At 41.9% G+C, this 26,292-nt stretch overlaps 1 protein-coding gene across 1 annotated transcript; it reads left to right on the forward strand.

Moving 5' to 3' along the window:
• Nucleotides 1-5,915: 5,915 nt before the first annotated feature.
• Nucleotides 5,916-11,619, forward strand: LOC124701753 (probable beta-D-xylosidase 7). The gene is made up of 4 exons (XM_047233854.1): nt 5,916-6,367; nt 9,196-9,647; nt 9,747-9,844; nt 10,153-11,619. The coding sequence occupies exons 1-4, from the start codon at nt 5,963-5,965 to the stop codon at nt 11,505-11,507; spliced, it is 2,310 nt and encodes a 769-aa protein (XP_047089810.1). The 5' UTR covers nt 5,916-5,962; the 3' UTR covers nt 11,508-11,619.
• Nucleotides 11,620-26,292: the final 14,673 nt, after the last annotated feature.

Below are 26,292 nucleotides of genomic sequence, written 5' to 3' on the forward strand. Positions count from 1 at the left end.
TTTTGAACAACTTACATGGGGATGGTAATTAAAATATATACAATTACTAATTTTCATAACTAGTAATAAATATATATTCAAAAGTAGGCATCAAATCAAGTGGCACAACACCCACTAACCATACAACAATCTAAGATCCCTAACCATACTATGTATCATTTTGCACTATTGCACTTACATGCATGGGTATTCCAAAATGGGAGCCTGTGAATGCCAATTAACTTCACTATATACAAACATGACATTCATGCATGCAATAACCAAATTTCTTTTTAAAAAGGAATTCAACAACATTTACCTCATGTTGCTCATCATCATATCACCCATAACATATCCTACTTTATTGGTATGATAATCAACATCCAGGTTACCCACATACCTATATATTGTGAAATAGTAGAATATTGTCGAGGTGTATATACACATATATATAGTTGGATAGTTTTTATTGAGACAAAATGCATTCTAATCTTCGAAAGAATGATTTAATCTTCAAAAGAAACACAGTCGTACATTTAATCAAAATCAAAATTGTATATTTATAACATACAATAGAGTTTTGTTTTCGAAATGGGAAAAATAAAATAAAGTATACGTGCACAAAGATATCTCATCCTACGTAGACACATTTGAAGATATCTCATCCTACGTAGACACATTTGCCAACTGGAAAGCAAGAAACGTGGCGTGACCTCATTATATATCTCAATATACGTGTAGCCCCTATCTACACAAACGTGGTTCACGATCTAAGTCTTATCTTCCCTTCGGAAATCGATGTAATTGATACCATCTCGTTCTTGTTTGCATACCACCGATCAAAATAGTATGGCGTCTCTTTTCTTGTTTGCATGCTACCGATCAAAATTTGATGTCATCTCTTGTCTTGTCTACTTGCTACCGATCGATCAAAATGGATGCCATTTCTTTTCTGGTCAGAGGTAGTTAGATAGACCAGATTTAATGAATAAGAGGCTACCAGCAAGGCGAGAAGGATTGGCACTATGAACGTGTGCGTGCCGCTTCACATGTTGTCGTGGTCTCTGCTCGCATGGAAAGGAAGTGGGTAGCTAGGCCGCGGCGCCTCATGGCATTGAAAGAAACCTGCACCGACGACATTGCATTGAACGAATCCGTGCTTTTCACCAATTAGTTTCACCGGGCATGCATATATATGGGAAAGGTCGGCGCTTAGAAGCAAGGTCCATGTCGACCGCACGTCCGCATTGTTCCTTATTATGGGTGTCGGTCAGGTGCTTTTACTTGTACTGATAGTCCTGATGCAGTATCATATTCAGGAATATTGGTGGAGCTGCACGTAAACACGGTTGACACCCACACACACAGACAGTCACATCTCTTGATTATTTTTAGATAAAAGCTTTATTACTTAAAAGTATTAAGTAATACACCCGGCAAATGTATAATTAGGATGCACACAGCCGATCAACATCCAAGTACAAATACAAAAATAAATGTAAAGGCTCGATATATATGAAATCAACATAAAACTGTATCCAATCCTAGAGCGGTGGATGTTCAATTCTGACATTATGCTGCCCTACCCATGTTGGGTAATAAAGTCTCTCGCCGTATCCTCTAACCACGTAAACACCTCCATAAAGAGGTTGTGGTTCTCTATACGCTGAAGAGATGACCATGAACGGACCAAAGTGGTGCACCGGCAGATAACCTGCATAAGAGAAGAATTTTTATCATTAAAAATTTTGTCATTTCTACATAGTTAAAGAGACCAAATAACGGCAATCGCTCTCACCATAATAAGTATTTTGAATCTATGATCCACCCCATTAAGCCAATTGCCAAAAATATTGGCAATGCTACGTGGCGGGTATAAGGTAGAACCTATTTGAAATTAAGATTGACCATATAGATGTTGCAAACTAGCATTGAAAGAATAAGTATTTTATTATCTCATCCTGGTAACAAAAGGCATACTTTTTTACTTCACTATCAATTGCGCTTTGCAATGTTGTCTTTAGTGAGAATAACACCTCGACGGAGATACCATGCGAACATTTTAGTCTTTAGTGGTATCTTCATCTTCTAAATAATCTTATTATTTAGTACCAACCGAGAGGTTGGATTATCGCTCTATACATGGAATCCACCGAGAATTTACCATTCTCGTTTAGGTTCCAGCAGAACTCTTCCGCCCCTTGCGTCAAATGGACAAAAGAAAATCTCGGTAGCAATTCATTTCAAGATGCAAGTTGAGGCCTAACAAGATCTCTTCGAACCTCACAATTGGTGGGGATGATTCCATCACCTTAGCAAGGGTATCACCTTTGTGATCCACAATATTATTTAAAGTTGGATATTGTTCCCGGAGCGTGATATTTCCTTACCTTTTATCCTACCACAATCTTATCTCAGTTCCATTCTTAATAGATAAAGAATAATATCGGAAGAAATGCTTTTTCATCGCCATAAGCTATCCCAGAAGTGTGAATCCCCCAATTTTAATAAACCTGAGATATCGCACGTGCAATAAACCTGAGATATCGCACATGAGGCAAGATATTTTCTTCTTAGAATGGATTGACATGCCCCATCCTCGGTGTGTAGTATTGCCAACCATTTCTCCTGAAGGTCATGAACACCAAGCACTCATTGATCTTTTGGATGACAGACAACACTCTATTTAGTAAGTCAACATTTTTTCTCACTATCTCCTTACCAAAAATAACTTGATTGGAAATAATCCAATCTATTCAAGACTCTTTTGGATAATTAAAAGAAGAAAATCATATACAGTACCATATTTGTTAGTATTGAATTAATGATAACCAATCTTACATCCAAAGATTGAAATTTGTATTTCCAACTAGAGACGCCTTTGTAGTCTCTCCTCGACATGTTTCCATTCAGAATTTGCAAGGCTCCAAAACTGAATCGAAAGGCCTAAATAGCTAATTAGAAATTGGTCCAACCCACAACCAAAAGGCTCGGCACATAGGTTGGCCTCATCTTAGGCTTCACCGAAACAGAACAACTCAGTTTGCCTCTGTTTATATACACCACCGCATCTACAATGAAATTTTGTAGAGAATATTACAATGTAGAATAAATGGATACCAGAAATATATATTATGGCGTATTAATGCAGCGAATCTTAATGCGAGACCGCCATCAATATCAGCTGAACACAGAGTTGTAGTTTCAAATGGATGCATACGCCTCCGCATGGTGGAGAAAAGAGCACATATGGATCCAATGAGTAGCATTGTGGATAACCTCAAAAAATATGGAAAACCAGTATCGTGGTAAAAACAGTATAATTAGCATAGTTACATACAACATACTAATATACTGCACGCACCCCCACCGAGATCTGACCCTTCAATTGCGCAGTAAGCAATTCAACCAGTTCAGAAACATGATGGTTATATAAGTATGTTAAAAGCTTAAAAGCAACATGAACAATTGGCTGCACAGGGCGAGCATACCAACGTGAAAGAAAGAGATGTTGAATTGTTTTCTCCTCATCACAGAAGCAATGTTTCTTACTTCCATTGCTTGTGGCAATGTTTTGGAGTAAATGTATGTTTTACCAAGTAATTCATGGCATTCACCTTTCTCGTTTAGCAACTTACACCATGAATACATCTACTCCCAGGCTCCTTGATGTCTTTGCCAACTAATATCGTTCCACGTAATTAGTCAATATCTTCGGCTACGTTCATCCCTTTGTGTGAAAAATCTATAAATGTCATAACTCAGTATTTTTCGTACCCCTTTAGGAATTTCTAAGAAATATAACATAAAATCAACAAACTAGCGAGAAAAACATTTATAAGCACAAGACAATTCCCATAGGAGAGAATCTTTCCTCCGTCCCACCTTAACCTCTATCCAAACTAGCGTTCCAACCCTTCTACTCCTTAATTTGGAGTTGCTGGTAATGAGTATGGATACAAATATATTGAAAATTGAAAGAACTAGAGTCACAACCAAAAAAAATTGTATTGGTCCTCCTCTTCAGCCCTCCCCAGATAGTATATCCCACTCTTGTAGAAGTTGATTTTAAATCCCTAAAATTTTACAAAAAAGGGAATTGGATAAATATGATTACCGTGTTTCAACCACTTTTGTGTTTGAAAATGATGATTGACGTCATCATTCACTTTCATGCCAACACTTCTCCCTGCACAAATTGTGAAATCCATCATACGGCACTCACGCAAATCCTTTCATATGCAAGGTGTGCTATATATAGGAATGGCTAAGAAATTTACAACATCATGCTTCCATGTCAAGAGTTCATGGACACTTTGATGTAAGACAACCACCCTCTCTAGGATGTGACGTCTTGGCATGGATGTCGTTTGTGTCCGATGAGTCACCTTATGGAATATCTCCATGAGACAATTGGTTCCAACCTTCTTTATAACATTCCAAAAACTTTGATTGAACTCAACGGATATCGTCCTGTCATGGAGCCTTGTTGTGCTCCAGTCGAGAGATCGACTCTCTTACGTCCTTTTTCGTGAAGTTGGCAACAAGAATGTCATTCCACCCTTGAGACTACGTCGAAATATATTTATCATAAGTACCCTCTTCTACCATAGAAAAATAGTTTTGGACAGGTGCCCCATATTACTTCTTATAGTAATTGGAAATGTAGGATTTTTAACTATTGCATAGGATGGTTCCACTCCTGATGTAACTAAAACGTCCTCTTCTTTTGATGATTCATCCCATTAGCTACTACACGAAAATATCTGGTATTACTCCACATCCTACACATGCTAAACCTTATCACACCGACACTTAATTAGTCTCTTCATCTCTCACGAGCCCAGCCACATGCTCATTAGCATCTTTCTTGGCAGCCCGTTCAACAGCACTAAGAGGGCTCTACTCTGAGCTCGTGAATAACTCTGAGAAGCCTCTCCTTTTTCCCTTTTCTAAGTGCCACTCAAGTTACAAGCCGACCCTCTAAGAAATTTCCATAGATAACAGATCTTATTCTGCAATTTTGTATAGGGGTTGCACCACTATCACCGAAGCCGATTCAACAACCACAATTGCGTAGACGCCTTCATCGAGTAACCACGAAAGCTCAAGCGAAAAGTTGGATATGTAATATGTTGCTAAGATGAGCAGGGTTATTAGAGTCAGTAAACAACGGATCGAGTGTGATCTAACGTCACCCGCTGAAGAACTCGCACCATTGCTAATTAAACTATGTTTTTTTGTTCTTAATTGATGCTAGATATAATGTGATCTAGCTTTTCATAAGTCAGATTAGTTATACTATTGGCCCAAGTATATTATCTTCGTTAGAGAACTAATTCTCTTAGGTATAGAATTTCAATGACCCGCTAAAAATGAAATGCCATCTAACATCAAAGTTATTATTGTTATTTTCCTTTTGACGATGAATGATATTAAAACATGTACCAAGATAGGGAGTACTTTTGAGTCACAAATACAAACCAACTACTACAACAAAACCATCCTGGTCACCCCGCATATTGTCACTAGGACCCACTCAAACCCAATAGACCACGCATGAAACTTAGCAAAAATATCGGCCATGTCAATCTTTTTAACATGCATAAATGCATTGTTGCGGTGTTAACTCCGTACGGAGTAGAAGATACCTCCAATCCTACCATAAGGAGGTAGACAGTGACGGGATGCATAATCAGATAATCTGACCCTAATAAGCACGATGAAAAATATAATGGCATTGACGTAATTTGCTACACAGCTGTATCCGGGTCCATGCCGACACTGGATTTTGCCTCTATATACATCTCGTCTGGATGGAGCCCAGCTCGCTTTCAAGCAAATGCCGGAAACAAGTTAAAGCCAACTTTCAGGTTTCAACCAGACACAGTGATCGGATCGCTACCCAGGAACGCCTATATAAGGAGGAGGGAATCGCCATCAACATCCCTCTCCTCTCCTGTTCAACCTACTCAAACTCTTCATGGGTGACTTCTCTTACCACGCCGCCGGCATGGTGCTGCTCATGGCAGCGATCCTGGCATTGCCGCGGATTGCGGTTGCCGGCAACCCGCCGTTCTCGTGCGCTCCCGGGCCGACGCAGGGCTTCGCGTTCTGCGACCGGCGGCTGCCGGTCGAGCAGCGGGCGGCGGACCTGGTGGCGCGGCTATCGCTGGCGGAGAAGGTGTCGCAGCTGGGCGACGAGGCGCCGGGCGTGCCGCGGCTCGGCGTCCCGCCGTACAAGTGGTGGTCGGAGGGGCTGCACGGGCTCGCCTTCTGGGGCCACGGCATGCACTTCGACGGCGCCGTCCGCGCCATCACCAGCTTCCCGCAGGTGCTGCTCACCGCCGCCTCCTTCGACGAGAAGCTATGGTACCGGATCGGGCAGGTATGTACATCGGCTCGGCTAACTGGCACCAGAATTCTCGAAAGCATAGTTACCAGTTCAGGTGGCAGTGTGATGGTGCCAGTCAGCCACAGTAGTCGGTGGACAATGTGCTCTCCTCCAGTCCTCCGTCCTGTCTGACTCTTGTGGCGAAAAAAGGGAAGTGAAGCTCGTTTAAAATTAAATAAATCTAAAAAGTATCTGAAATCTTTTAAAAAATCTTAACAAAAATATGCATGCACACATATATGTGCAGTATATATGTACAAATTTAAGTAAACATATATACACAAAAAATACGTATACATGGACCACATATATCTATTTTTTTCCTTTTAAAACCACAAGTTTACAAATGAAAGCATTCTTGTATGATATTTTGCACTTGTAGAAGACATTTATACATATTTGCAGAAAAAATGTAATTTTTTTAAAGTATGCGGCTCACTAAAGCCTCGAGGTCAATTCGCAACTAGGTCCTTTACAATCTCTCTCCATGTCTAATGTCCACTATTTTGTAAAATTATGACCTACTAGACCCAAGAACACATGAATAGAAAAGAAGTTTTTTCCCTTTGAAACGATCTCATGGAAATTTCCAACAAAATTGAGTACTACAAATCAAACTACCCCTGTAATATTGTTTATATAAAAACCATTCAAACCAAAGAGACCCTTAATGCTAGTCTAATTAGAATGCAACGGAACCCACATAAAAAAATGCTAAATGATGAAGCCGACATAATGTAACTAATCGTTGTACATGATGATATAACTGGATAAAGGTTTATGTAAAGTTCAATCAACCATAGTAGCTACTACCCCGATTACAGTTTGTTAGGCTCATCTTTAAAAAGCACCTATCTTAGAAAAATAAATAAATCAGAAAATCTAATGCTTTCCATATATAATTCACCGCCTACCTTTTTTAGGGGAATTCACCGCACTAACTATTGAAGTCAACTAAACTGAACCAAACGTTTTTTTTTCGAAACAACTGAACCAAACGTTATTCATGATGATATTGTCGGTTAAAAGTTTACGTAAGGGTCAATCAAACCATTCTACTAGCTACTTCAGGACAGAAATGCACAACTTAATTGCAGTTAAACTGAAAGTACAGACGAAACATGATTGCAGTACAGGAAAAGGTCAGTGAACAGCAGATGTACAACCATCTTATTCGTCGAGATCGCTACCGATCGATAGGAAAATGAATGGGTGAGAAGATGCAGATCTGTATGCCCATCTAGCCTTTGTGCCTATCCAACAACCTATGTCGATTCCTGTACCCACCATTTCTTGTACAGACGGCGCATTCGTCATGGTAGGGGCCGTCCTTGGTCCGTCCAGCTCCAATATTAATCAGTAGTGTTAATGCTACTACTTAATCTGCAAGGACGCCCGGTTAGATCCAGGTTGTTTGATCGATCATGTCTTAAATTTGCTAGGTGTTTAGGATGTTTAACTGTATGTCTGTATCTGTCACTGTCTAACGGATATTCTACACGAAAACGCATGGTTGTTGTTTACCTGAGAATATACTACTACACCCTTCGTCCCATATAGTATGTCAAAAGTTTGTTAAAATTTAAATGTATTTAGATACTATTTAGAGTCTAGATACATCTAAATTTAGACAAATTTAAAACAACTTTCATGAAATGGAGAGAGTGTAATGTTTTGAAAGGTTTTCCGTATGGTATATATGCTTGTGTTTCAGAAAAAATAAACTAGATGGCGGTCCAACTTGATATAGAAACAAAATTAGCAAGTCCATGCATCTTGTAGACACAATGTAGTTAGACACCATAAAAATGTTCACCAGCCATGTTGATAACTTTTAGAGGGCCTCTTCTAATTTTATATGTAAAGAGCTTTCTCCTGGATATGCTAGTGTACTACCACTATACTAAAAATGGAAAAAAGTAAGATAGAGCAATTGGCATTTTTGACACGCTCATTGTCTTCGCTAGTAATATGGAATATTATGAGAATTATTGAAAGAAAAAAAGTGAACGATGAGTTTACGTTTGCATTTCAGGAAAGAAAACTATATACAGCAACAATAATAGCAAGTGGTCATTCTCAAAAAAGAAAAGCACTAGCAAGTAGGGAATAAGAACATGTGCCTATGCCTTATTTCATTTTTGCAAATTGCGGACACAATCTAGATCTAGAGACGATAAACCTTGGAAGGTTCCTCAGTCATGTTGGTAGCTTTTAGAGGACCTCTTCTAATTTTGTATGTAAGAGCTTTCTCCTGGATATGTTAGTGTATTACCACTATACTAAAAATGGAAAAAGCAAGATAGAGCAATTGGCATTTTCGACACACTCATTGTCCTAGCTACTAACCGAGTGATCACACGTACTAGTTCATCCGTTCATTCCTGCCACACGTGCCTGTCTTTGTCACTTGTCACTGTGTGGCCGCCATGATCGATCACGATGATCAATTAAAGAAAACAGCACAGCTCACATTAACGGGTTAGGTACACTCGTACTACCTTTTGTACTGCAAAAGTGGTTCACTTAGCTGGGCATGCACCAACCGCGCGTGCACCGGAAGCATCGGTCCTATCTATCGATCGATCAGCTGGTAGTCGTGTGATCGCCTCAATCTAGAGTCTAAATTGTCTGCCATGTGAAGAAATGTTCATCCGTGATCACTAACGGAGGCTTATATCCGTCACATTGTGAAATGTTCTTGTTTTTCTTTGTAAGAGGGATTCTGCATTACTTTCCATTGGCTCACCCGTTTAACTTTATTTCTAAAGCGAGGCGAAAGCCTATTTCGAGTAGGGTCACTAATGTATATGATGATGCAGGCGATCGGGACGGAGGCCAGGGCGCTGTACAACGTCGGCCAAGCGGAGGGACTGACCATCTGGTCCCCCAACGTGAACATCTTCCGCGACCCACGGTGGGGCCGTGGCCAGGAGACCCCCGGGGAGGATCCCACCACGGCGAGCAAGTATGGTGTTGCCTTCGTCAGGGGGCTACAGGGTCCGTCACCAACGATATTACAGACCTCGGCCTGCTGCAAGCACGCCACGGCGTATGACCTAGAGGCTTGGAACGGGGCCATACGGTACGACTACAAGGCATGGGTGACGGCGCAGGATTTGGCAGACACCTTTAACCCACCATTCAGAAGTTGCGTCGAGGAAGGGAAGGCGAGCTGCGTTATGTGTGCCTACACCACCGTCAACGGCGTTCCAGCCTGCGCCAGCTCCGACCTCCTCACGAAAACGTTCAAAGGAGCCTGGGGATTAAATGGGTATATCCATGTACATCTACAAGTATTATATTTAGGGTCGAAGGGGTTATTTTGAGTTCTCCGAAGTCTCATTTGATTTTTTTTGCATCCCATGGGCAGGTATGTTTCTTCGGATTGTGATGCAGTGGCACTTATGCATGATTCACAGGGCTATAGGCCGACACCAGAGGACACGGTTGCGGCTGCCCTTACGGCCGGTGAGTAATTGCCGACTCTTGTCTCCTTTCACTTATGCGGAATTGCGTAAAATTATCTGTCCCATGCACGGAACATCTCGTATATATTTGTGTCGTCTAATCTACTTTGTTCCATACTTTAAGATCTGTGCTGCTAGGTATCATTCGGTTTCATTAAGTTTCAAGAATCCAAAATGAATTGGCACATACCGTAACCAAATGATTTCGAACAAATGCCACTCTCACAGGATTGCAAGACGTGATACTTGGTACTTACTCAACATACTGTAAGAAAAAGAACTGATACGGAAGTTACAACTTGTTTTCAGGTCTGGATTTGAACTGCGGGAACTACACGCAGGTGCACGGCATGGCGGCGATCCAGCAGGGGAAGATGTCCGAGCATGACGTGGACAGGGCCCTCCGTAACCTCTTCACCGTCAGGATGCGGCTAGGCCACTTCGACGGCGACCCGCGGGGCAGCGCGCTCTACGGGGGCCTCGGCGCCGGCGACGTGTGCTCGCCCGCGCACAAGGCGCTCTCCCTCGAGGCGGCGCAGAACGGCATCGTCCTCCTCAAGAACGACGCAGGCATCCTCCCGCTTAGCCGACCGGCGGTCGGTTCCGCCGCCGTCATCGGCCATAACGCCAACGATCCCGCCGCGCTCTACGGCAACTACTTCGGCCCGCCGTGCGAGTACACCACGCCGCTGCAGGGAATCCAGGGGTACGTCAAGAACGTCGCCTTCCTGGCCGGGTGCGACTCGGCGGCGTGCGGCTTCGCCGCGACCGGCCAGGCGGCGGGGCTAGCAGCCTCGTCGGACTACGTGATCATGTTCATGGGTCTGAGCCAGAGGCAGGAGCAGGAAGGGCTCGACAGGACGAGCCTTTTGCTGCCTGGGCAGCAGCAGAACCTTATCACCGCGGTCGCCAGCGCGGCGAAACGGCCGGTGATCCTGGTGCTCCTCACCGGCGGTCCGGTCGACGTAACGTTCGCCAAATCGAACCCAAAGATCGGCGCCATTCTGTGGGCGGGGTACCCTGGTCAGGCTGGCGGGCTCGCCATCGCCAAAGTCCTCTTCGGGGAGCACAATCCGAGCGGCAGGCTGCCCATGACGTGGTACCCGGAGGATTTCACCAGGGTGCCCATGACGGACATGCGGATGCGCGCCGACCCGGCCACCGGCTACCCCGGCCGGAGCTACCGCTTCTACAAGGGCAACACCGTCTACAAGTTCGGCGACGGCCTCAGCTACTCCAAATTCTCCCGCCAACTAGTTGTCCCTTCAACAACAGGTAACACGGACCTGCTCGCCGGCCTGACCGCCACGCCAGCTGCCGACGGCGGCGCGAGCTACGTCGTGGAGGAGATCGGGGCGGACGGGTGCGAGCAGCTCAAGTTCCCGGCGGTGGTCGAGGTGCAGAACCACGGCCCCCTAGATGGGAAGCACTCGGTGCTCATGTTCCTCCGGTGGCCAAACGCGACCAGCGGGCGCCCGGTGAGCCAGCTGGTCGGGTTCCGAGCCCAGCATCTCAGGGCCGGCGAGAAGGCCAGGCTGAGGTTCGACGTCAGCCCGTGCGAGCACTTCAGCTGGGCGACTGAGGATGGCACGAAGGTGCTCGGTGCAGGCTCGCATTTCCTCAGGGTTGGCAAGGACGAGTACGAGATCAGGTTCGACCCCTAAATATCAGGATTTCGTCCTTGTGTTCACAAGGCGGTGGACAGAATGACACATCGCATGCACGAAGAATTATTTATTGCTAGCTGCACATTTCAAATGTCGATCGATTAAGTTAATTATATAGTTCAGTTGCCTCAGAATTGAAACTGAGACGTATAGTACATGTTTTATAAGACCCCAGATTATGTATAGGAATTTGACGAAAGTCAAAATCTCATAGTAATACAAAAAAAAAAATACAAGGTTGTATATGTATGAGCTCTTCTCCACCTACATACCTCTGCTTGAGTATATTACAACGGAGTTGGTGATTGTACATGTAAAATTGACCAAAATTTGTAGACCAACTCCTTTATTACTAGCCTATTCATGTTTATGCTATCTTTTCTTGAGATTCCTAAAGGAGTGAGAAAGAGACTTGATTTTATCGATCTCGCTTTTTCTAGCAATCTGATGAACACAAGAATAAATATAGATTATCTCAATGGAATATAATTTGAACACCAAAGGATCAAGGGGTTTAGGTATTGAAGTTTTTGAATTAAAAAATAATTGTTTGCTAAGAAAATGGATTTTCAAATTACTTTCCGAAGAAGGAGTATGGCAGCAGTTGATGCATAATATATAAAAAAAAGACTTTGGCTCAAGGTGAGGAGAAACCTACGGATTCTCCTTTTTAGAAGGGATTAATGCGTGAAAAAATGATTTCTTCGAGGGGGACGCATTTAAAATTGGGAATGGGTGGATGGTTAGGTTTGGGAAGATGTTTGGCTTGGCGAGGTTTCGTTAGATCAACAATATCCGTCTCTTTATAATATTGTCCAACGAAAAAATGTGTTGGTATCTACGGTTTCGGGTCAATCTCCTATTAATATTGGTTTTAGGAGATCCCTTAATGAACATAAGTGAAATTTGTGGTTACACTTATGTGAGCGCTTAATGTCAGTGCAATTGTCCCACGAAGCTGACAAGTTTGTCTGGAAGTTAAGGGACTCGGGTTTGTTTTCGGTTAAATCTGTGTACCTTGACCTTATGAACGATCATACTAGATTTCTGCAAAATATCTTTGGAAGATTAAAATCCCCTTAAGATAAAGATTTTTATGTGGTTTCTTAGTAATAAGGTGTTGCTTACTAAGAATAATTTGATGAAGAGAAAGTGGACAGGTTGTCAACAATGTTGTTTCTATGATAATAACGAAGACGATTGATCACTTGTTTCTTTCTTGTCCGTTTGCAAAATTAATTTGGTGAATGGTATTTTTTTGCTTATAATATTTCCCCTCCATCCAATATTACTAATATGTTCGGTAATTGGTTGAATGGGGTTAATAAGAAGGATAAAGAGCATATTCGTATTGGTATTTCTGCGATTTGTTGATCTATATGGACAAGCAGAAATGATATTGTGTTTAATAAGCAGAAGGGAACCAATTATTCTTCGTGCGGCGCATTGATACAGCTTTGGGCATACCTTCTCCCGGAGTACCAGCGGGATACTATGGCAATCGGATGCAACCAACTTTTGATGGTCGCACGGGACTGTTATTTCCAGGCTACTGGATGGCGGCACATTAGAAGAATTGAAGATGAATAGTTTTTGTCTACTTTTCATTTTTATTTGGCTGATTCTTGTCACAGCCTTAACATTCACATGATTGTAATAATTATATATTATGGATCTCTTTTAATAAAGGATAGATAGAATTCCTTATTTGACACTACTTAAATTTTCGATTCCTTATTTGGCCCTGAAAAACTTTATCTTCCCTATTTGACCACATCTCAAATTGTGTTTCCTCATTTGACATCGCCGTCCACTCTGTGAGGCTCTTCCGTCATTCTTTCTTTTCTAAGACCAAATTAGCCCTCAAGTGTTAACGGCAACGGCCATTCCCATCGCCTCCTCCCTGTCCAGAGAAAGGCCCATCTAAAAAAAGAGAGAACCCCTCCAAATCCTCGGGCATGGCAGGGTTGCGGATGGCAGGGATGCGTGCTCGGCCAGAAGGCGGTCTCGCCCAGCTGCAGGGTTGGCCGCGACTGCAGTCTGCAGTGCAGCCTTGGGCGATGATAGCTGCCATGTGCGCGCCCCTCTGCTGTCATACTTTTTTCTCACTTGCAGATCTCCGATTAACGCTGCATGCACGTACACCACATAATAACATAGTAATCCACCGAATCTACCTCATCATTAACCATTTCAAGTCACACCACACAATCTGTACATCTATACGTACATCGATCGACCGATCGATCTCAGAAACATGCGTCTCTCACAGAGTCACACGCACCAAAGCAAACATTATCGTGTCAGAGCATCTCCACTCAAGCCCCTCACGAGCCGTTTTTTACATCCGGACGGCGAAAAACAGCCCGAGGTTGCACCCCTAATTTCGTCCGGAAAACGGCCTAATTTCGTCCGGACTCCCCGGGCCATCCTCGGTTTCCCGGGGATCTCTCGGGGATTCCGGATGGAGCAAAACCAACCGCCCACGCCCACGTGTCTCCTCTTTCGTCCGGACTCCCCGGGTCATTCTCTTTTTCCCCGAGAAACGCCGCTTGAGGAGCACACGACTGGAAATATACTGCCCCCCATACCAAAAATTGATCCAATCCGAAGCTATTTTCATCCGGAATTCGCCCCGAGGGCCTCCAACGGCTGGGGATGCTCTCATGCTGCTAGCTCCATGATCGTATCTGTAAACGGTACTCCTGTATCGGTTCATTCTTTGATTTATTCTGTTACAAACTACATGATGTATTTGTTTTCGCAACTTCGCCGCTTCATTGTTCACTTCACAGCCCCTTCATTATTCTAATGCCTTATGCATAGATGGACATAGCAATATATATGCCATCACGCTTACATATTTGTATGGCATAAACATGAATCCACTAGTTTTTTTATATATGTCCAATTTTGGTGACATAATGTACCAGGGGCAAACACGTCTTTTCATGTCCCTATGTAACACCGTTAGTGCTCAAAATGAACTAGAGTGTCATATAAGGAAACAAAATTTGAGATTGTGTCAAATAGGGAAGAAAAAGTTTTCTAGAGCCAAATAAGAAACCAAAACTTTAAGTAGTGTCAAATAAGGAATTCTCTCTAAAGGATATGGCTATGTGCATCTATTGATGCAGAGGCTAGAGGCTAGAGTTATGCTCCCATATCTAAAAAAAACATTGACCAAAATTATCGAGTTCAATGCTCATATGGACAACTCTTTATTTCAAGGATACGCATATGGTGGATACGCAACTAAGTATAAATATGCACCTAATTAATTGGTACCACTAAATGGCGCGCATATGGTGGATACGCATCGAATTATTTTCTGCTTGCAAATGTGAAATCTAGTTAATTAGTACTACTAAATGGCGCGCATATGGCAGATAAGCATCCAAAGTATGAATATCTAGTTAATTGGTACTACTACATCGCGTATATATGGCATCCAATTATTTTCTGCTTGAAAGTGTGAATATCTAGTTGATCTTTTTACGGTAATATTGATTGGTACTACTAAATGGCATACGGCGGCGGATAAGCATCGAATTATTATATGCCTGCAATGGAACATCTATTTAGATGCTCATATCAGACTCGTATTTCGCCATCTCCACAGTGAGCACCTTGAGCGATCTCAAACCAAAGCCACAACCCGCATCCTTTGACCCAAAGCCGCGTCACAACATAATCAGGAGCATGAAAACCTTCGGCCTCCTCGTCGTCATGGCTGCCGCATTTGCCGTGGCTTACCCAATTGCCACATCCGCCCAACTTTCATGGTACCCGATCGGGGATCCCATGAACGAGCCACACGTCCAGGAGCTCGGCGCGTGGGCGGTGGCGGAGCACATTAAGCAGGCGCATGACGGGATCAAGTTCAGCAAGGTGGTGAGCGGCGAGGAGCAGTCCGACGCCAGCGTGAAATATCACCTCATCATCGAAGCGCTGAACAACAGCGGCAAGCAGGGAAGATATGAAACAATTTTAATCGAGGACGTCAGGAGCTACACACGCACCCTCATCTCCTTTAGCCCTGCTAAGTAAGCGGCCGGCGACCAGACGGATGCGGGATAATAATTCAACCTGGAGTGGGATAATAGTTCAAGTTCAAATGGATTTGGATGTAATAAGCGTGTACCGATGGGGATGGGTAAGAATATGTAAGCCTATTTGAATTTCAGTTAAGTCCATGGTCTATATGGAATACTTGAATTTCAAAATTGTGAAGTCCTTTTTGCGGGTAAAATTGAGAAGTTTCATGTTTCTGTGGTGAAGGCGGTCGATATCCGCCGCCTCAATAGATAGAAGAGAGTGACCTAGTATATAAGAGAAAACAAAGCCAAAAACTATATATTGACCGTTTATAAGGAAAACCGGGCCGAAAAAATACGCAAGCAATGAGGCCCATCGTCCACACAACACAACCACTAAATGCCACAAAACGACACATCTAGCTCTGAGGCTGCCGCCCCAACTTACACCGCTCGACAACCAAGCCGCACACGAGCCATAATGCTGCATAAACTGGCCGTCACATAGTCATTATAATGATAAATTGGTACTAAAATCATGGAGATAAGGATATGTACCAAATATCTACCAATTAACTTTCGTCCATTAACTTTAACCATGTACTCCGTAGTTATTAGTAGATATATGGATGCAAATAATGACTTCAATTTTTTTTTTGAGAATAATAATGACTTCAAATGACCCTTCTCCTTGCACCAACTGAGATTTTCCAAACTCCATCGATTTGAAGGCAGGATTCAGCAGGGGCGCCTAGCAAGTACGTAGCAACCACGAGGACGAGCTTCCTCCTCTTTCTCCTCATCGCCGGTGCAACCGTCCTTGACGCCGCTGCCACGCCCAGCGCAGCGCTTGACGGAAAATGGCAACCGATCAGGAACGTCACCGATCCGCACGTCCAGGAGACCAGAAATTCCAAACGGATGATGCTTTTCGGTAGACCATGAGGTTCGTTTAGTGCTATATTTACTTTTTTGGAGTTAATACTTATTTTTTTAAGCATTGTATGAAATAGCGCCTACTGAACTTATATAATTAAGTACACTTGATTTTGCTTTACTAGTTATTGTGTTTAAACAAAAATATTAGCCCCATTTTATAAGTCGAACCGGAGCCCCCAAATCCTGAAGACGGGGCTGTCCAGGACCTCAGCGAGTGGGCGGTGGCGGAGCACACCAAGGTGTACAACGACGAGCTCAGGTTCAGCAAAGTGCTGCGCGGCGAGGTGCAGATCGTTTCTCTCGTGAGCTACCGACTCGACGTCGGCGCGCTGCGGCACGATGGCAAGGACGCCATGTATACGGCGGAGGTGTTCGAGCAGGACTGGCCGACCATCGCCTCCTGAAAGCTCGTATCCTTCGACCCGGCCAGCTGAGCCATCGACCTTTTTTTTTTTTTTTGAGAGGCTGAGCCACCGACGTTGATCCCGTAGTATAATTTGCAGACTATGGTTGCTCTGTTGTTTTCTTGTAATAAGAAATCTCGAGACTAGGTGCCTCTTTTCGATGCAGATTTTTTCGTTTTTTCTTTCCTTTTGAGATCCAAGACTTCCGAAGATTGGAAAAACAGCAGCATGGCATGGTCTCGAGAACCTCTTCCTGCTAGTGTGTGGGGCAAAATGTTTCTCATAGTCTTCCTACTGCTGCGCAGTAGGCCCCCGGTTGAGTTCTTAAATCTTACTCCTCAGCCCCGTCAAGATATACAAGAATATGAATATGAAACCAATTAATTTATTGTCTAAAGAAATAATTAAACCGTGTAAGATAACATGCATAAAACAATCAACTTGATACCCAAAGTACTCTGGAATATCCCTGTATTTTTGGAGTATTTTTTCGATAAAGGGAATATATTAATATTGATACATACCAATTACACCCAGCCTCTGCAAAAACGCAATATCCTAATGGTAGTATGGATGCACACAGCCAAAAAAGAAAAAGAAAACTAAGAGAAAAAGTCCCGCTACGGAACTCCAGTTCTAGCAACAACAGCACAACCACCACCAAGACAGCACCTGAAATCCAGGCTCTCCACCAGCAACGCATCCAACAAGGAAACGGTCCACAAGTGCCGTCATCGCCCGATCAAAAGATTTTACGTTTTCACCCTGGAGATAGTCCTCGCTCTCAACAAAACCATTGTCAGGCACAACCAATTAAGACCAGACCTTGGATTTTCACCCTCAAAGGTAGGAACTTCATCTATGCTGCTGCCCCACTTGTATACTACTGTTATAAGGCCCAAAAACCAAGCAAATCCCTCAACAACACCACAACTCGATCCTTCACTGCTAGTCCTCCAATCTGGCCTTCAAAAATTCTCCGTCTCTGATACGCCATAGACCAGAATGTCATCTGTTGGCAACACAGAACAGAGCTTCGCGTTGCTCCCTTCGGAGTCAAACGGTCGGAATAAAAGCATAGGTATGCATGACCGAATACCTCCCAAACCAGCAAACTCCAGACACGAGCACTGTTACATTTGCTAGCGAAGCCTTCCAAAACTCAACATCCAGCCAAATCGAGGCGGACATGCAAAAAGAAGATCTTCGTCCCGGCGCGCGAGAAATCCGAGGACCACTTCCTTTATTCGAGCAGAGCTTATCTAGGAGATGTCAATCCAGAATGATGTTTCCTCGGCGTGGCGAAGCCAACATCAAACCCACATCTTTATTTTTGGAGTACTTTGGTAGAAATTGATTGTTTTTTGTACACCAATAGAAGATATACTCACTAATAACTAATAGGCACATACATCTATGTCAAATCAATACAGATGTTATAACGATGAATAATACATGGTATTAAATGTATAGTCTGTCTCCAGCGATACAATAATAAAAGGGTGTGTCTATGTCTAAGTTGACTGAGATTTTCCTCAGTCACCTCAGAAAAGTGCAACTGCAGTTTAAAGAAAAATGCAACTCGGTCCAGTTACACATTTCTAGCAGAAAAGTGCAATTGCACTTTTTTAATAGAAAAGTGCAACTCAAGCACTTTTTTGTAATTGACTTAGACTTAAGAAAATCTCAGTTGACTGAAACATTGCAAAACCGTTGTTAAAATCTAAAATAAAGGGTCAAATCTCCAAGTTCGGGATATACACTCAATTAATTGTGCCACGTCCTAGCGATCTATTAAAGTGCCCTAGCTCACTTGCCGTGAACCATCGCCACACCACAACTGCCTCCTCGATTTATCTAATAGATCTCAAGCTTGCAACCCCATTGATCGATCCAGAGCCTGCAAGAAATTCCAAGCCAGCAACCATGAGGACCAGCCTTCTTCTTATCATCAGCTTTGTCGCCGTCCTTTGCGCCGCCGCCATGCCCGCCACGGCTTGGACTGTCATCCCATACCCATTCTTACAAGACCCGAATATCACGACGCTCGGGTGGTGGGCGGTGGTGGAGCACAAGAAGCACTCGCACGACGGGTTAGGTTTCCAACAGGTGGCGTCTGCCGAGAAGCAAGACCTTGACTATCGGCTGTTAATCCACGCGGTATATGTAATATCCCAGGTATTGGGGTTACAAAAATAGAGGAGACAGATGTGTGCATTGCATTCATGCATAGAAAATCTGGAAAATTTTCGCGCTTTAAAGTAAAACAGTCACAGTAACTGAAGTTTCACTTGACCTTGGTGGAATTGAAGTAGCTCATCAAGTCAAGCGCTTTAAACATCAATGTGACTTTGTTTAAAACCTTATTTTGGGTAGAGAAGATTTGATCTAAGGGGTTAGATCAAATGAAACTAATAATCAACACAACAACACTTTACTCAATGATCAAATGCTTGATCTTATAAAAGATTATAATATGGTAATCCTTACCATAACATATGAACATACATCTATTTGGAAATCAAGTAACAATAAATGAAGAAACTATTCTTCACTCATCTTTTCCATGTCTTAAACTAATCCTTTATCCCACCATGAATATCATGGTATTCATTCTATTTTAATCTTGGAAACAAGACAAGGAGATCCAACTAAGGAATACAACTCTTCTCTATTCCAAATTATTAAGCATCAAGCTTAGAGAGGTGAGAGTCCTATTTTATTTAGGGAAGCAATGACAAACCTTGAGGCAAACCTTGGATATAAACATCCATATGATCACAACATTATCTTCAAGAGGAACCTTAGAGTATTATTCAAGCCTTCCCAAATGAGAGAGACCATTTACTCTAAACCTAGCTTTACCTATTAATAAACAAAGGACAACCTTTGAACTCAAGTATTTGGTTGTAAACCATTTCCCTTGGAGTGGTGAGACAATCTAATATCACATGGAATAATACCATATCCCTGAATTGATAAAGTAAGTAGGAGATTAACTCAATCAAGATAGCCCAGTAGAGTTTTAGACTTAATACCTATTGAGATATTGTGAGTACACCATAAACCCTAGAATAACCATTCCTTTATAAGAGAGCCCAAGCTATGGTGTTACACTCAAGTAGTTGAGGCAACACTTGAATGTGAGGGAGAGAACTATCCATATACCAGATGTCCATATCATCATTATTTGAATAGAACCCTAACAGAATATCTCAAGCATTCTCATGGGATATAAACTATTGAGACAACCATGACCCTGTCCATCTTAGAAAGTAAAATAGAAGTGCAATACCTTAATTGATCAAGACAATGCTTGATCATGGAAGTGAGAAACCTAGTTAATGAGAGATACCTTAGGAAGCCAAACCTTGTTCATTATAAATTAAGGGATGATCATAAACTCTAAGAACTTGAGGTAGAGATATCAAAAACAAGTTGATCATGCCTAATCCATGATCATGCTCTTGAAGTATGGGAGGATAAGTTAAACCCTAATAGTATAAGTAGATATCATTCACCACATGAAATTATAGGGAGATCACTAGTAAGCAACCCTAGGCTTATATCCTAACCTTAACTTGTGAATCACTTGGTGATCATAAGTAGAATTCTACCACATTTACATTCCACCTATTCTTCACTTAGGAACCACAAGAAAACATTTAGAGCCAAACTCTACACTTTAAATGGTGAGAACCCATCCATCTATATGACCAAAGTTAACTATAAAAAGAACTATAGCACTGTAGTTACTTTAATGATAAATTGAGGATAGTAATAAAAGTCAATTGGTAGAAGATAAAACCAATTCTCAAATCCTTAGTAATTAAATGAGCACAGAAGCAATTAAGAAAGTAACCATATTATCTTGGTTAGGGGAGATTAAACCCTAGCTCATGCAATATGGTGTCATCCCATCTCTATAGCCTAGAAGTAAATCTCAACCCTACTTTGTGTATCACTTGGGTGATCACAAATAAAACCTAAACCACAATTAAGATTCAACCCATATGTCATTAGGTAAATAGCATTTGAACCCTAGATTTGCACATCAAATAAATCTTCTCGCTTCAATTATTAAACATAAGAAACACCTAATGCTCAAATTCCATAATTCAAACACATGTGTGGTGATGAAACACTTACCCATCACTTATCCTTATAATTAATATCAAAGCATGATTGAATCAATACTTATATCAGATACTTTCTAGGATAAGGTCAATATTAATCTCGAAGGGGGTTAAAATAGAAACTATTAAACCCTAAAAAGTTGGGCACACATAAATTATATGTAAGTCATCCCCTCTTAAATAGAAACCAAGCCTTATGAACAACCCCTAAACTACCTTGAGTTAAAAAGTACCAAGACCTAACAATACAAACAGATGGATACAAAAGATGAAAATAACATTTAAAATGGGGATATAACATCACATAACATCATGCCTAATGGCTATTTTGAATCACCCATTAGTATGTAACATAATCCAATGTGAAACACTTGTTTCAAAAAGAATAATGATGTGATAGTCATCACACAACATCAAAATGGAATTAACATATAAAACACCTGCAAATAAAACAGAAATCAAATATGAATTCAAATGGGTAAATTGAAAACAGAAAAAAAATAGAAAGGAGAAAAGGAGAGGAAGCTTACCAGACGCAGCAGCCCACGCCGCAGCCCACCAAGCAGCCCAATGCCCAGCTCAAAACCACAGCCCAGCACCGGCCCGTACCTCTTCGCGTGGATAAATACGAAGAGGCGTCGTCGTCTTCGTCTCTGCTCAGCTCGACGCACGGGAGAGAGACACCGCGATGGCCACAGCCACGTCCCGCGGTCGCCGCCGTTTTTGCTGACCACCAGTACACGCCGGAGGGCCTATAAATGGAGCAGAAGCCCTAAATTTTCCCTCCTTCCGTCTCAATCGACCAAAACACCGAAACCCTAGCTCGCCGGTGACAATGTCGCCCGGGAGATTGCGACCACCCTAGAGCCCGCCGTTGAGCTCAGGAGGAGCGCATTGATGTCCTCGTTCGTCTGGTGGAGTCACAAGCCATGGGGAGCTCGGAGGAGGAGTAATTTCTCCGTTCCTTTCCGCGGTACTGAGAAAGAAACGGCGACCACCGCGACATCTCCGTCCTCCATTGACCCCAGCGACATGCCTGGAAGCATCCAGGTGATCTTCCGCTTCTCTAGAGCCCCCTATTGCTTCCTATTTCGCATCATAGCATCGCCGCACCGAGTGACCGTACCCGTCGCCGCATCACCTCGTCGCCGGGCACGCTCCGGTGACCAAACCGGAGCGGCGCCGCCACCATATGGTTCACCTAGTTGAGTTAGTTCGGCTGGAACCCGTAGCTAGACTTCAGATACGCGGGAACGCCGGCGCCGCCGTCAACCACCTCGCAGGCCACCGTGAGCCATGCCACATCGGCGCCACGGTGGCAGCTGACGTGGTCCTGGACCCACTGGTCAGTGGCCGTGTGTAACTCTGTCTGGGTAGTCTTAGTAGTTTTCTGCTTTAATTCAAATTTCACAAATTGCTGCAACATTACAGAAATAAATCAAATTCATTTCAATTCCGAAAAATATCAAATGTGATATCAAAATGATCATAAAAATTAACTATATCCAATAAAAATATAAAATGAAATTTTTATTTTTTATAAAAATTCAATTATTTAATACTTATTAATTAAGCCTTTTCCATTAATTCCAAATTCAATTAAAATTCAATAACTAAGAAAAACTTCCAAAAATTAATAAAAACCAGTAAGCAAATAAGGAAAATATTAAAACTAATTTTCCTTTGTTTATAATTTATTAAATCCTTAATAGGAGGATTTAAACCCTGATTAATAAATACCTTAATTATTAATTCATTGAAAATAATAAAATGCTAAATCCAATATTAATTTTATTTCAAAGTTATTAATAACTTCAACCTTAAAGTGAAGTTATTAATTCAAGAACTTTAGGGTATTTAGAAAACCCTAATTTCATAAGTAATAGAACCAGGAACTCATCATTCCATGTGATCCCTAAAACCCTAATATCATTAGGAACCCTAGCTCCATTATTACATGTAAACCCTAAATGACTTCTAAACCTAAACCTAGGTTAGAATATGTAATCATGTACTTACTTCTGATCCACAAAACCATAATTAGCAATTAAATACTTTTTATGTCCTCATAAAATGTAGGAGCTCTTTTATCAATCATTTAGTATCCCATATATGCATCCCTATCCAACATGGTTGATCAAATAGGGTCAACCAAATGCAAAACCTACATATCCTTAGAATTATTATCTTTAAGTAACTTTAACTATCATCACACCAATGTGATAAACCCTAACAGCACCCATACCTACTATATTGCATTACATAACCCTGTTCCACTAAACCCTACTAGTGTGAGATACTTGTGAACCATCCTATCTTGGAACCAACCATTCTCTACTTAGAGATCCAATGGCTAATACAAGCCAACCTCAACCTTAATTATAATACTTCTTATTACTTAAGAAGTATGTTCTTCAAAAGTTATTCTTTTGAAGTAAATAAATAATCATCGTCAACCCTGCTTATAAGGACATATAAACCCTAGCTAGCTAATACATCAAGGTATACCAACCTTGGTAGCAACCACATAATTATTTGCTTAGGATGCCTAGGCTTAACTCAACCTTACAAAACCTAGATATCAATGAATCAAATATTGTTGGGATCCACCTACTACTTACTCCAGAAACCAATTAGAACCATAGAAAACCATAGAACCCCACAAACCTAATTATCATACTTGTTCTTCATTAAAGAACATGTTCATCAAAAGTTAATCTTTTAAATTATATAATAAGTAATCTTCAACCATGCATTATAGGATTTAAAATTGATAACTGCTCTTTACCTATTATACAACTACTATTCCTGGGTGTGTATGATTGTTACTATACATTTTACCACTTGCTTATGATTCTAAAACAACACAACCCTGAATAAGAACCTTGTTTGTGAACCACCCTAAAAGTGCAACACACCCTAAACAAATCATTTCAACTCACTAATCCTAAATCATCGGGGTTAGGTCACGTTTAGAACGATTGCATTGCATACTAATGCATTATTGCATCCTGGCCAATCTTTTAAAACATCGTCCTTACCGGACGATGATGTTATTTCAGAATTTGGAGTTATTGCGCACCGAAGACCTTGCTTGCATAATCTTGCAGTCAAGAAAGGCAAGTTCATCACTTGCTCATGTCATTTGAGTATTTCTATCAAATTACTTGCAAAGTATTATGGTTACCACTATTGCATAAAAATCAAAACCACTATTTTCATAACTATGAATATGACTATGTGGTGGGCAATGGAACCATGGATTGTGTTGATATGGTGGAGGTTCCATTGCAAGGGTTAATATCCATCTAGGATTAAACAACAAATGTCGCCAGTGATTCTTGTGCCGTAATACCCGTGTTAACCATAAGATCCGGAGTGGGACGGAGTAGTCAAAAGTGTTTCCACCTCTCGTACATCAACGGATGCGCTTACCGTAGACACTTGACCCAGGTTGGGCAAGCGGTGGGGTGGGGATCCCATTCTAATTCCCCACGGTAAGTGGTCTATGATGGGTTGCAGCTACCGGCGAAGGAGTTTGGTTAACGAGTCCCAAACTGTTGTCGTGGTCGGGGTCCATCCTTAATTGGTGTAAGAGGACCGACGAGGACCCAGGGTCGGGGTATGCAACAAAGGGTGGGTGTTCGAGGTAGCGGAGGAACATGATTGGCTAGACCTTATACCGGGCCTCACACCAAAGGAAGTGTGGACGAGCTCGCGGCTCGGTTGGCACCAAGGTTAAGATCTCTTATGGGTAAAGCAACACACCTCTGCGAGTGTAATGAACCGTGACCTGTCACTCCCTCGTTCCGGGATATGGAACTGCGAACGCGGCCGGAAAGGAGCTCCATGAAGTTCTAGTAAACCGGTGAAGGCTGACGGACATAGTTCTTCTGAATAAAAGCAACCTCTTGAAGAAATGGTTATGAAAACCTGCATTGGTATTAGAATTTCTGGTCTAATGCCGTAGCTAGTGCATTAAACACCTCTTTCCTATAATGAACTTGTTGAGTACGCTCGTACTCATCCCACTCTTAAATCCCCTGCTTAGATATGGAGGCATCGAAGGAGGATATACAGTGCAACTCAAAGATCGAGGAGTCATCAACTACTGCAAGGGACAGGAACCTGTCAGAGGAGGCAGATACCACATCCAACAAGGAGAAACCTAGATTAGCAATAGAAAGGAACTAGCTTCCTAAACTTAGCTCCTATTTAGCTAGAATCTATTCATAGCCTCTGTAGCTAGTTAAATACTCTACAAATAGAGTTCGTGATAAGACTAGTCTACGAGTCGTTCTTCTGGAGTTATTTGCAGTTTACCTCATTGTAAAGTAGGAGGCTGTGATGATCTTATGTAACAGAGTCAATGTTGTAATTCTATAGACATGCCTTGGACCCACATATGTTTCGTTGTACCACTCGAGCGATATAATACTAGTGGAACGGTGTTTCATTGGTGTTATATCGGACTTGCATACTACACCATGCGGTGGTATGCCGGGTCACCACAGCTTGGTATCAGAGCAAATGCTTTGACCTTAGGATTAAAACCCTTTAAAGGAGACCTATAGGATTGGTAGTGTCTATAGGTAGTTGTCCTAGGTAAACCAAATATTTTTATGACTTGAGATGGATATTCACTTGAGAATAATCCTGACACACTTGAGTCAACATTTCTTATCTAGCTTACCAAGATAAAATAAAGTTAGTTAGCTAATCCCAAACATGTAGTACACCGTGAAGTCCTTAAACAATAGATGAGTAGACCCCCAGTTGGTATACAATACATGGTAGTCCAAAGAGAGGATACAACCATAAGGAAGATATCCTATTGGAAGATGTGTACCAACACATGTTATGGTCAAGTAAGATATATCCAGACATGTAATTGGAGTAATATCAAAAGGTGAAGGTAATTAAGATATCCGAATAGAAGATGTAGACCAAGATAAGTAATGAGTAAGTAAAAGTATCTAGACATGTGAAACAATTGATAGTAAGTGATAACTATGAGTTATATGAGGTAGTATAAACCATGATGAGTCAATCATGGGAGGTAAGGAAGAGAAATAGGAATAAAATATGGCTACATACATGGTAGAGATAGTAATCATATAAGATTCACCTAAGAATCATTATGTGATGAACCAGAGCATCATAAAAATTTAGGAGAAGTACAATAAGAAGCCAGTTGTTCAACAATAGTGCAAGAATTGTAATCCAAAAATATGGGAAGTGTGCCAAGCACATCATGACCATATGC

The sequence above is a fragment of the Lolium rigidum genome, chromosome 3, assembly GCF_022539505.1.
Source record: "Lolium rigidum isolate FL_2022 chromosome 3, APGP_CSIRO_Lrig_0.1, whole genome shotgun sequence".
In the NCBI taxonomy this organism is placed as follows: Eukaryota; Viridiplantae; Streptophyta; class Magnoliopsida; order Poales; family Poaceae; genus Lolium; species Lolium rigidum.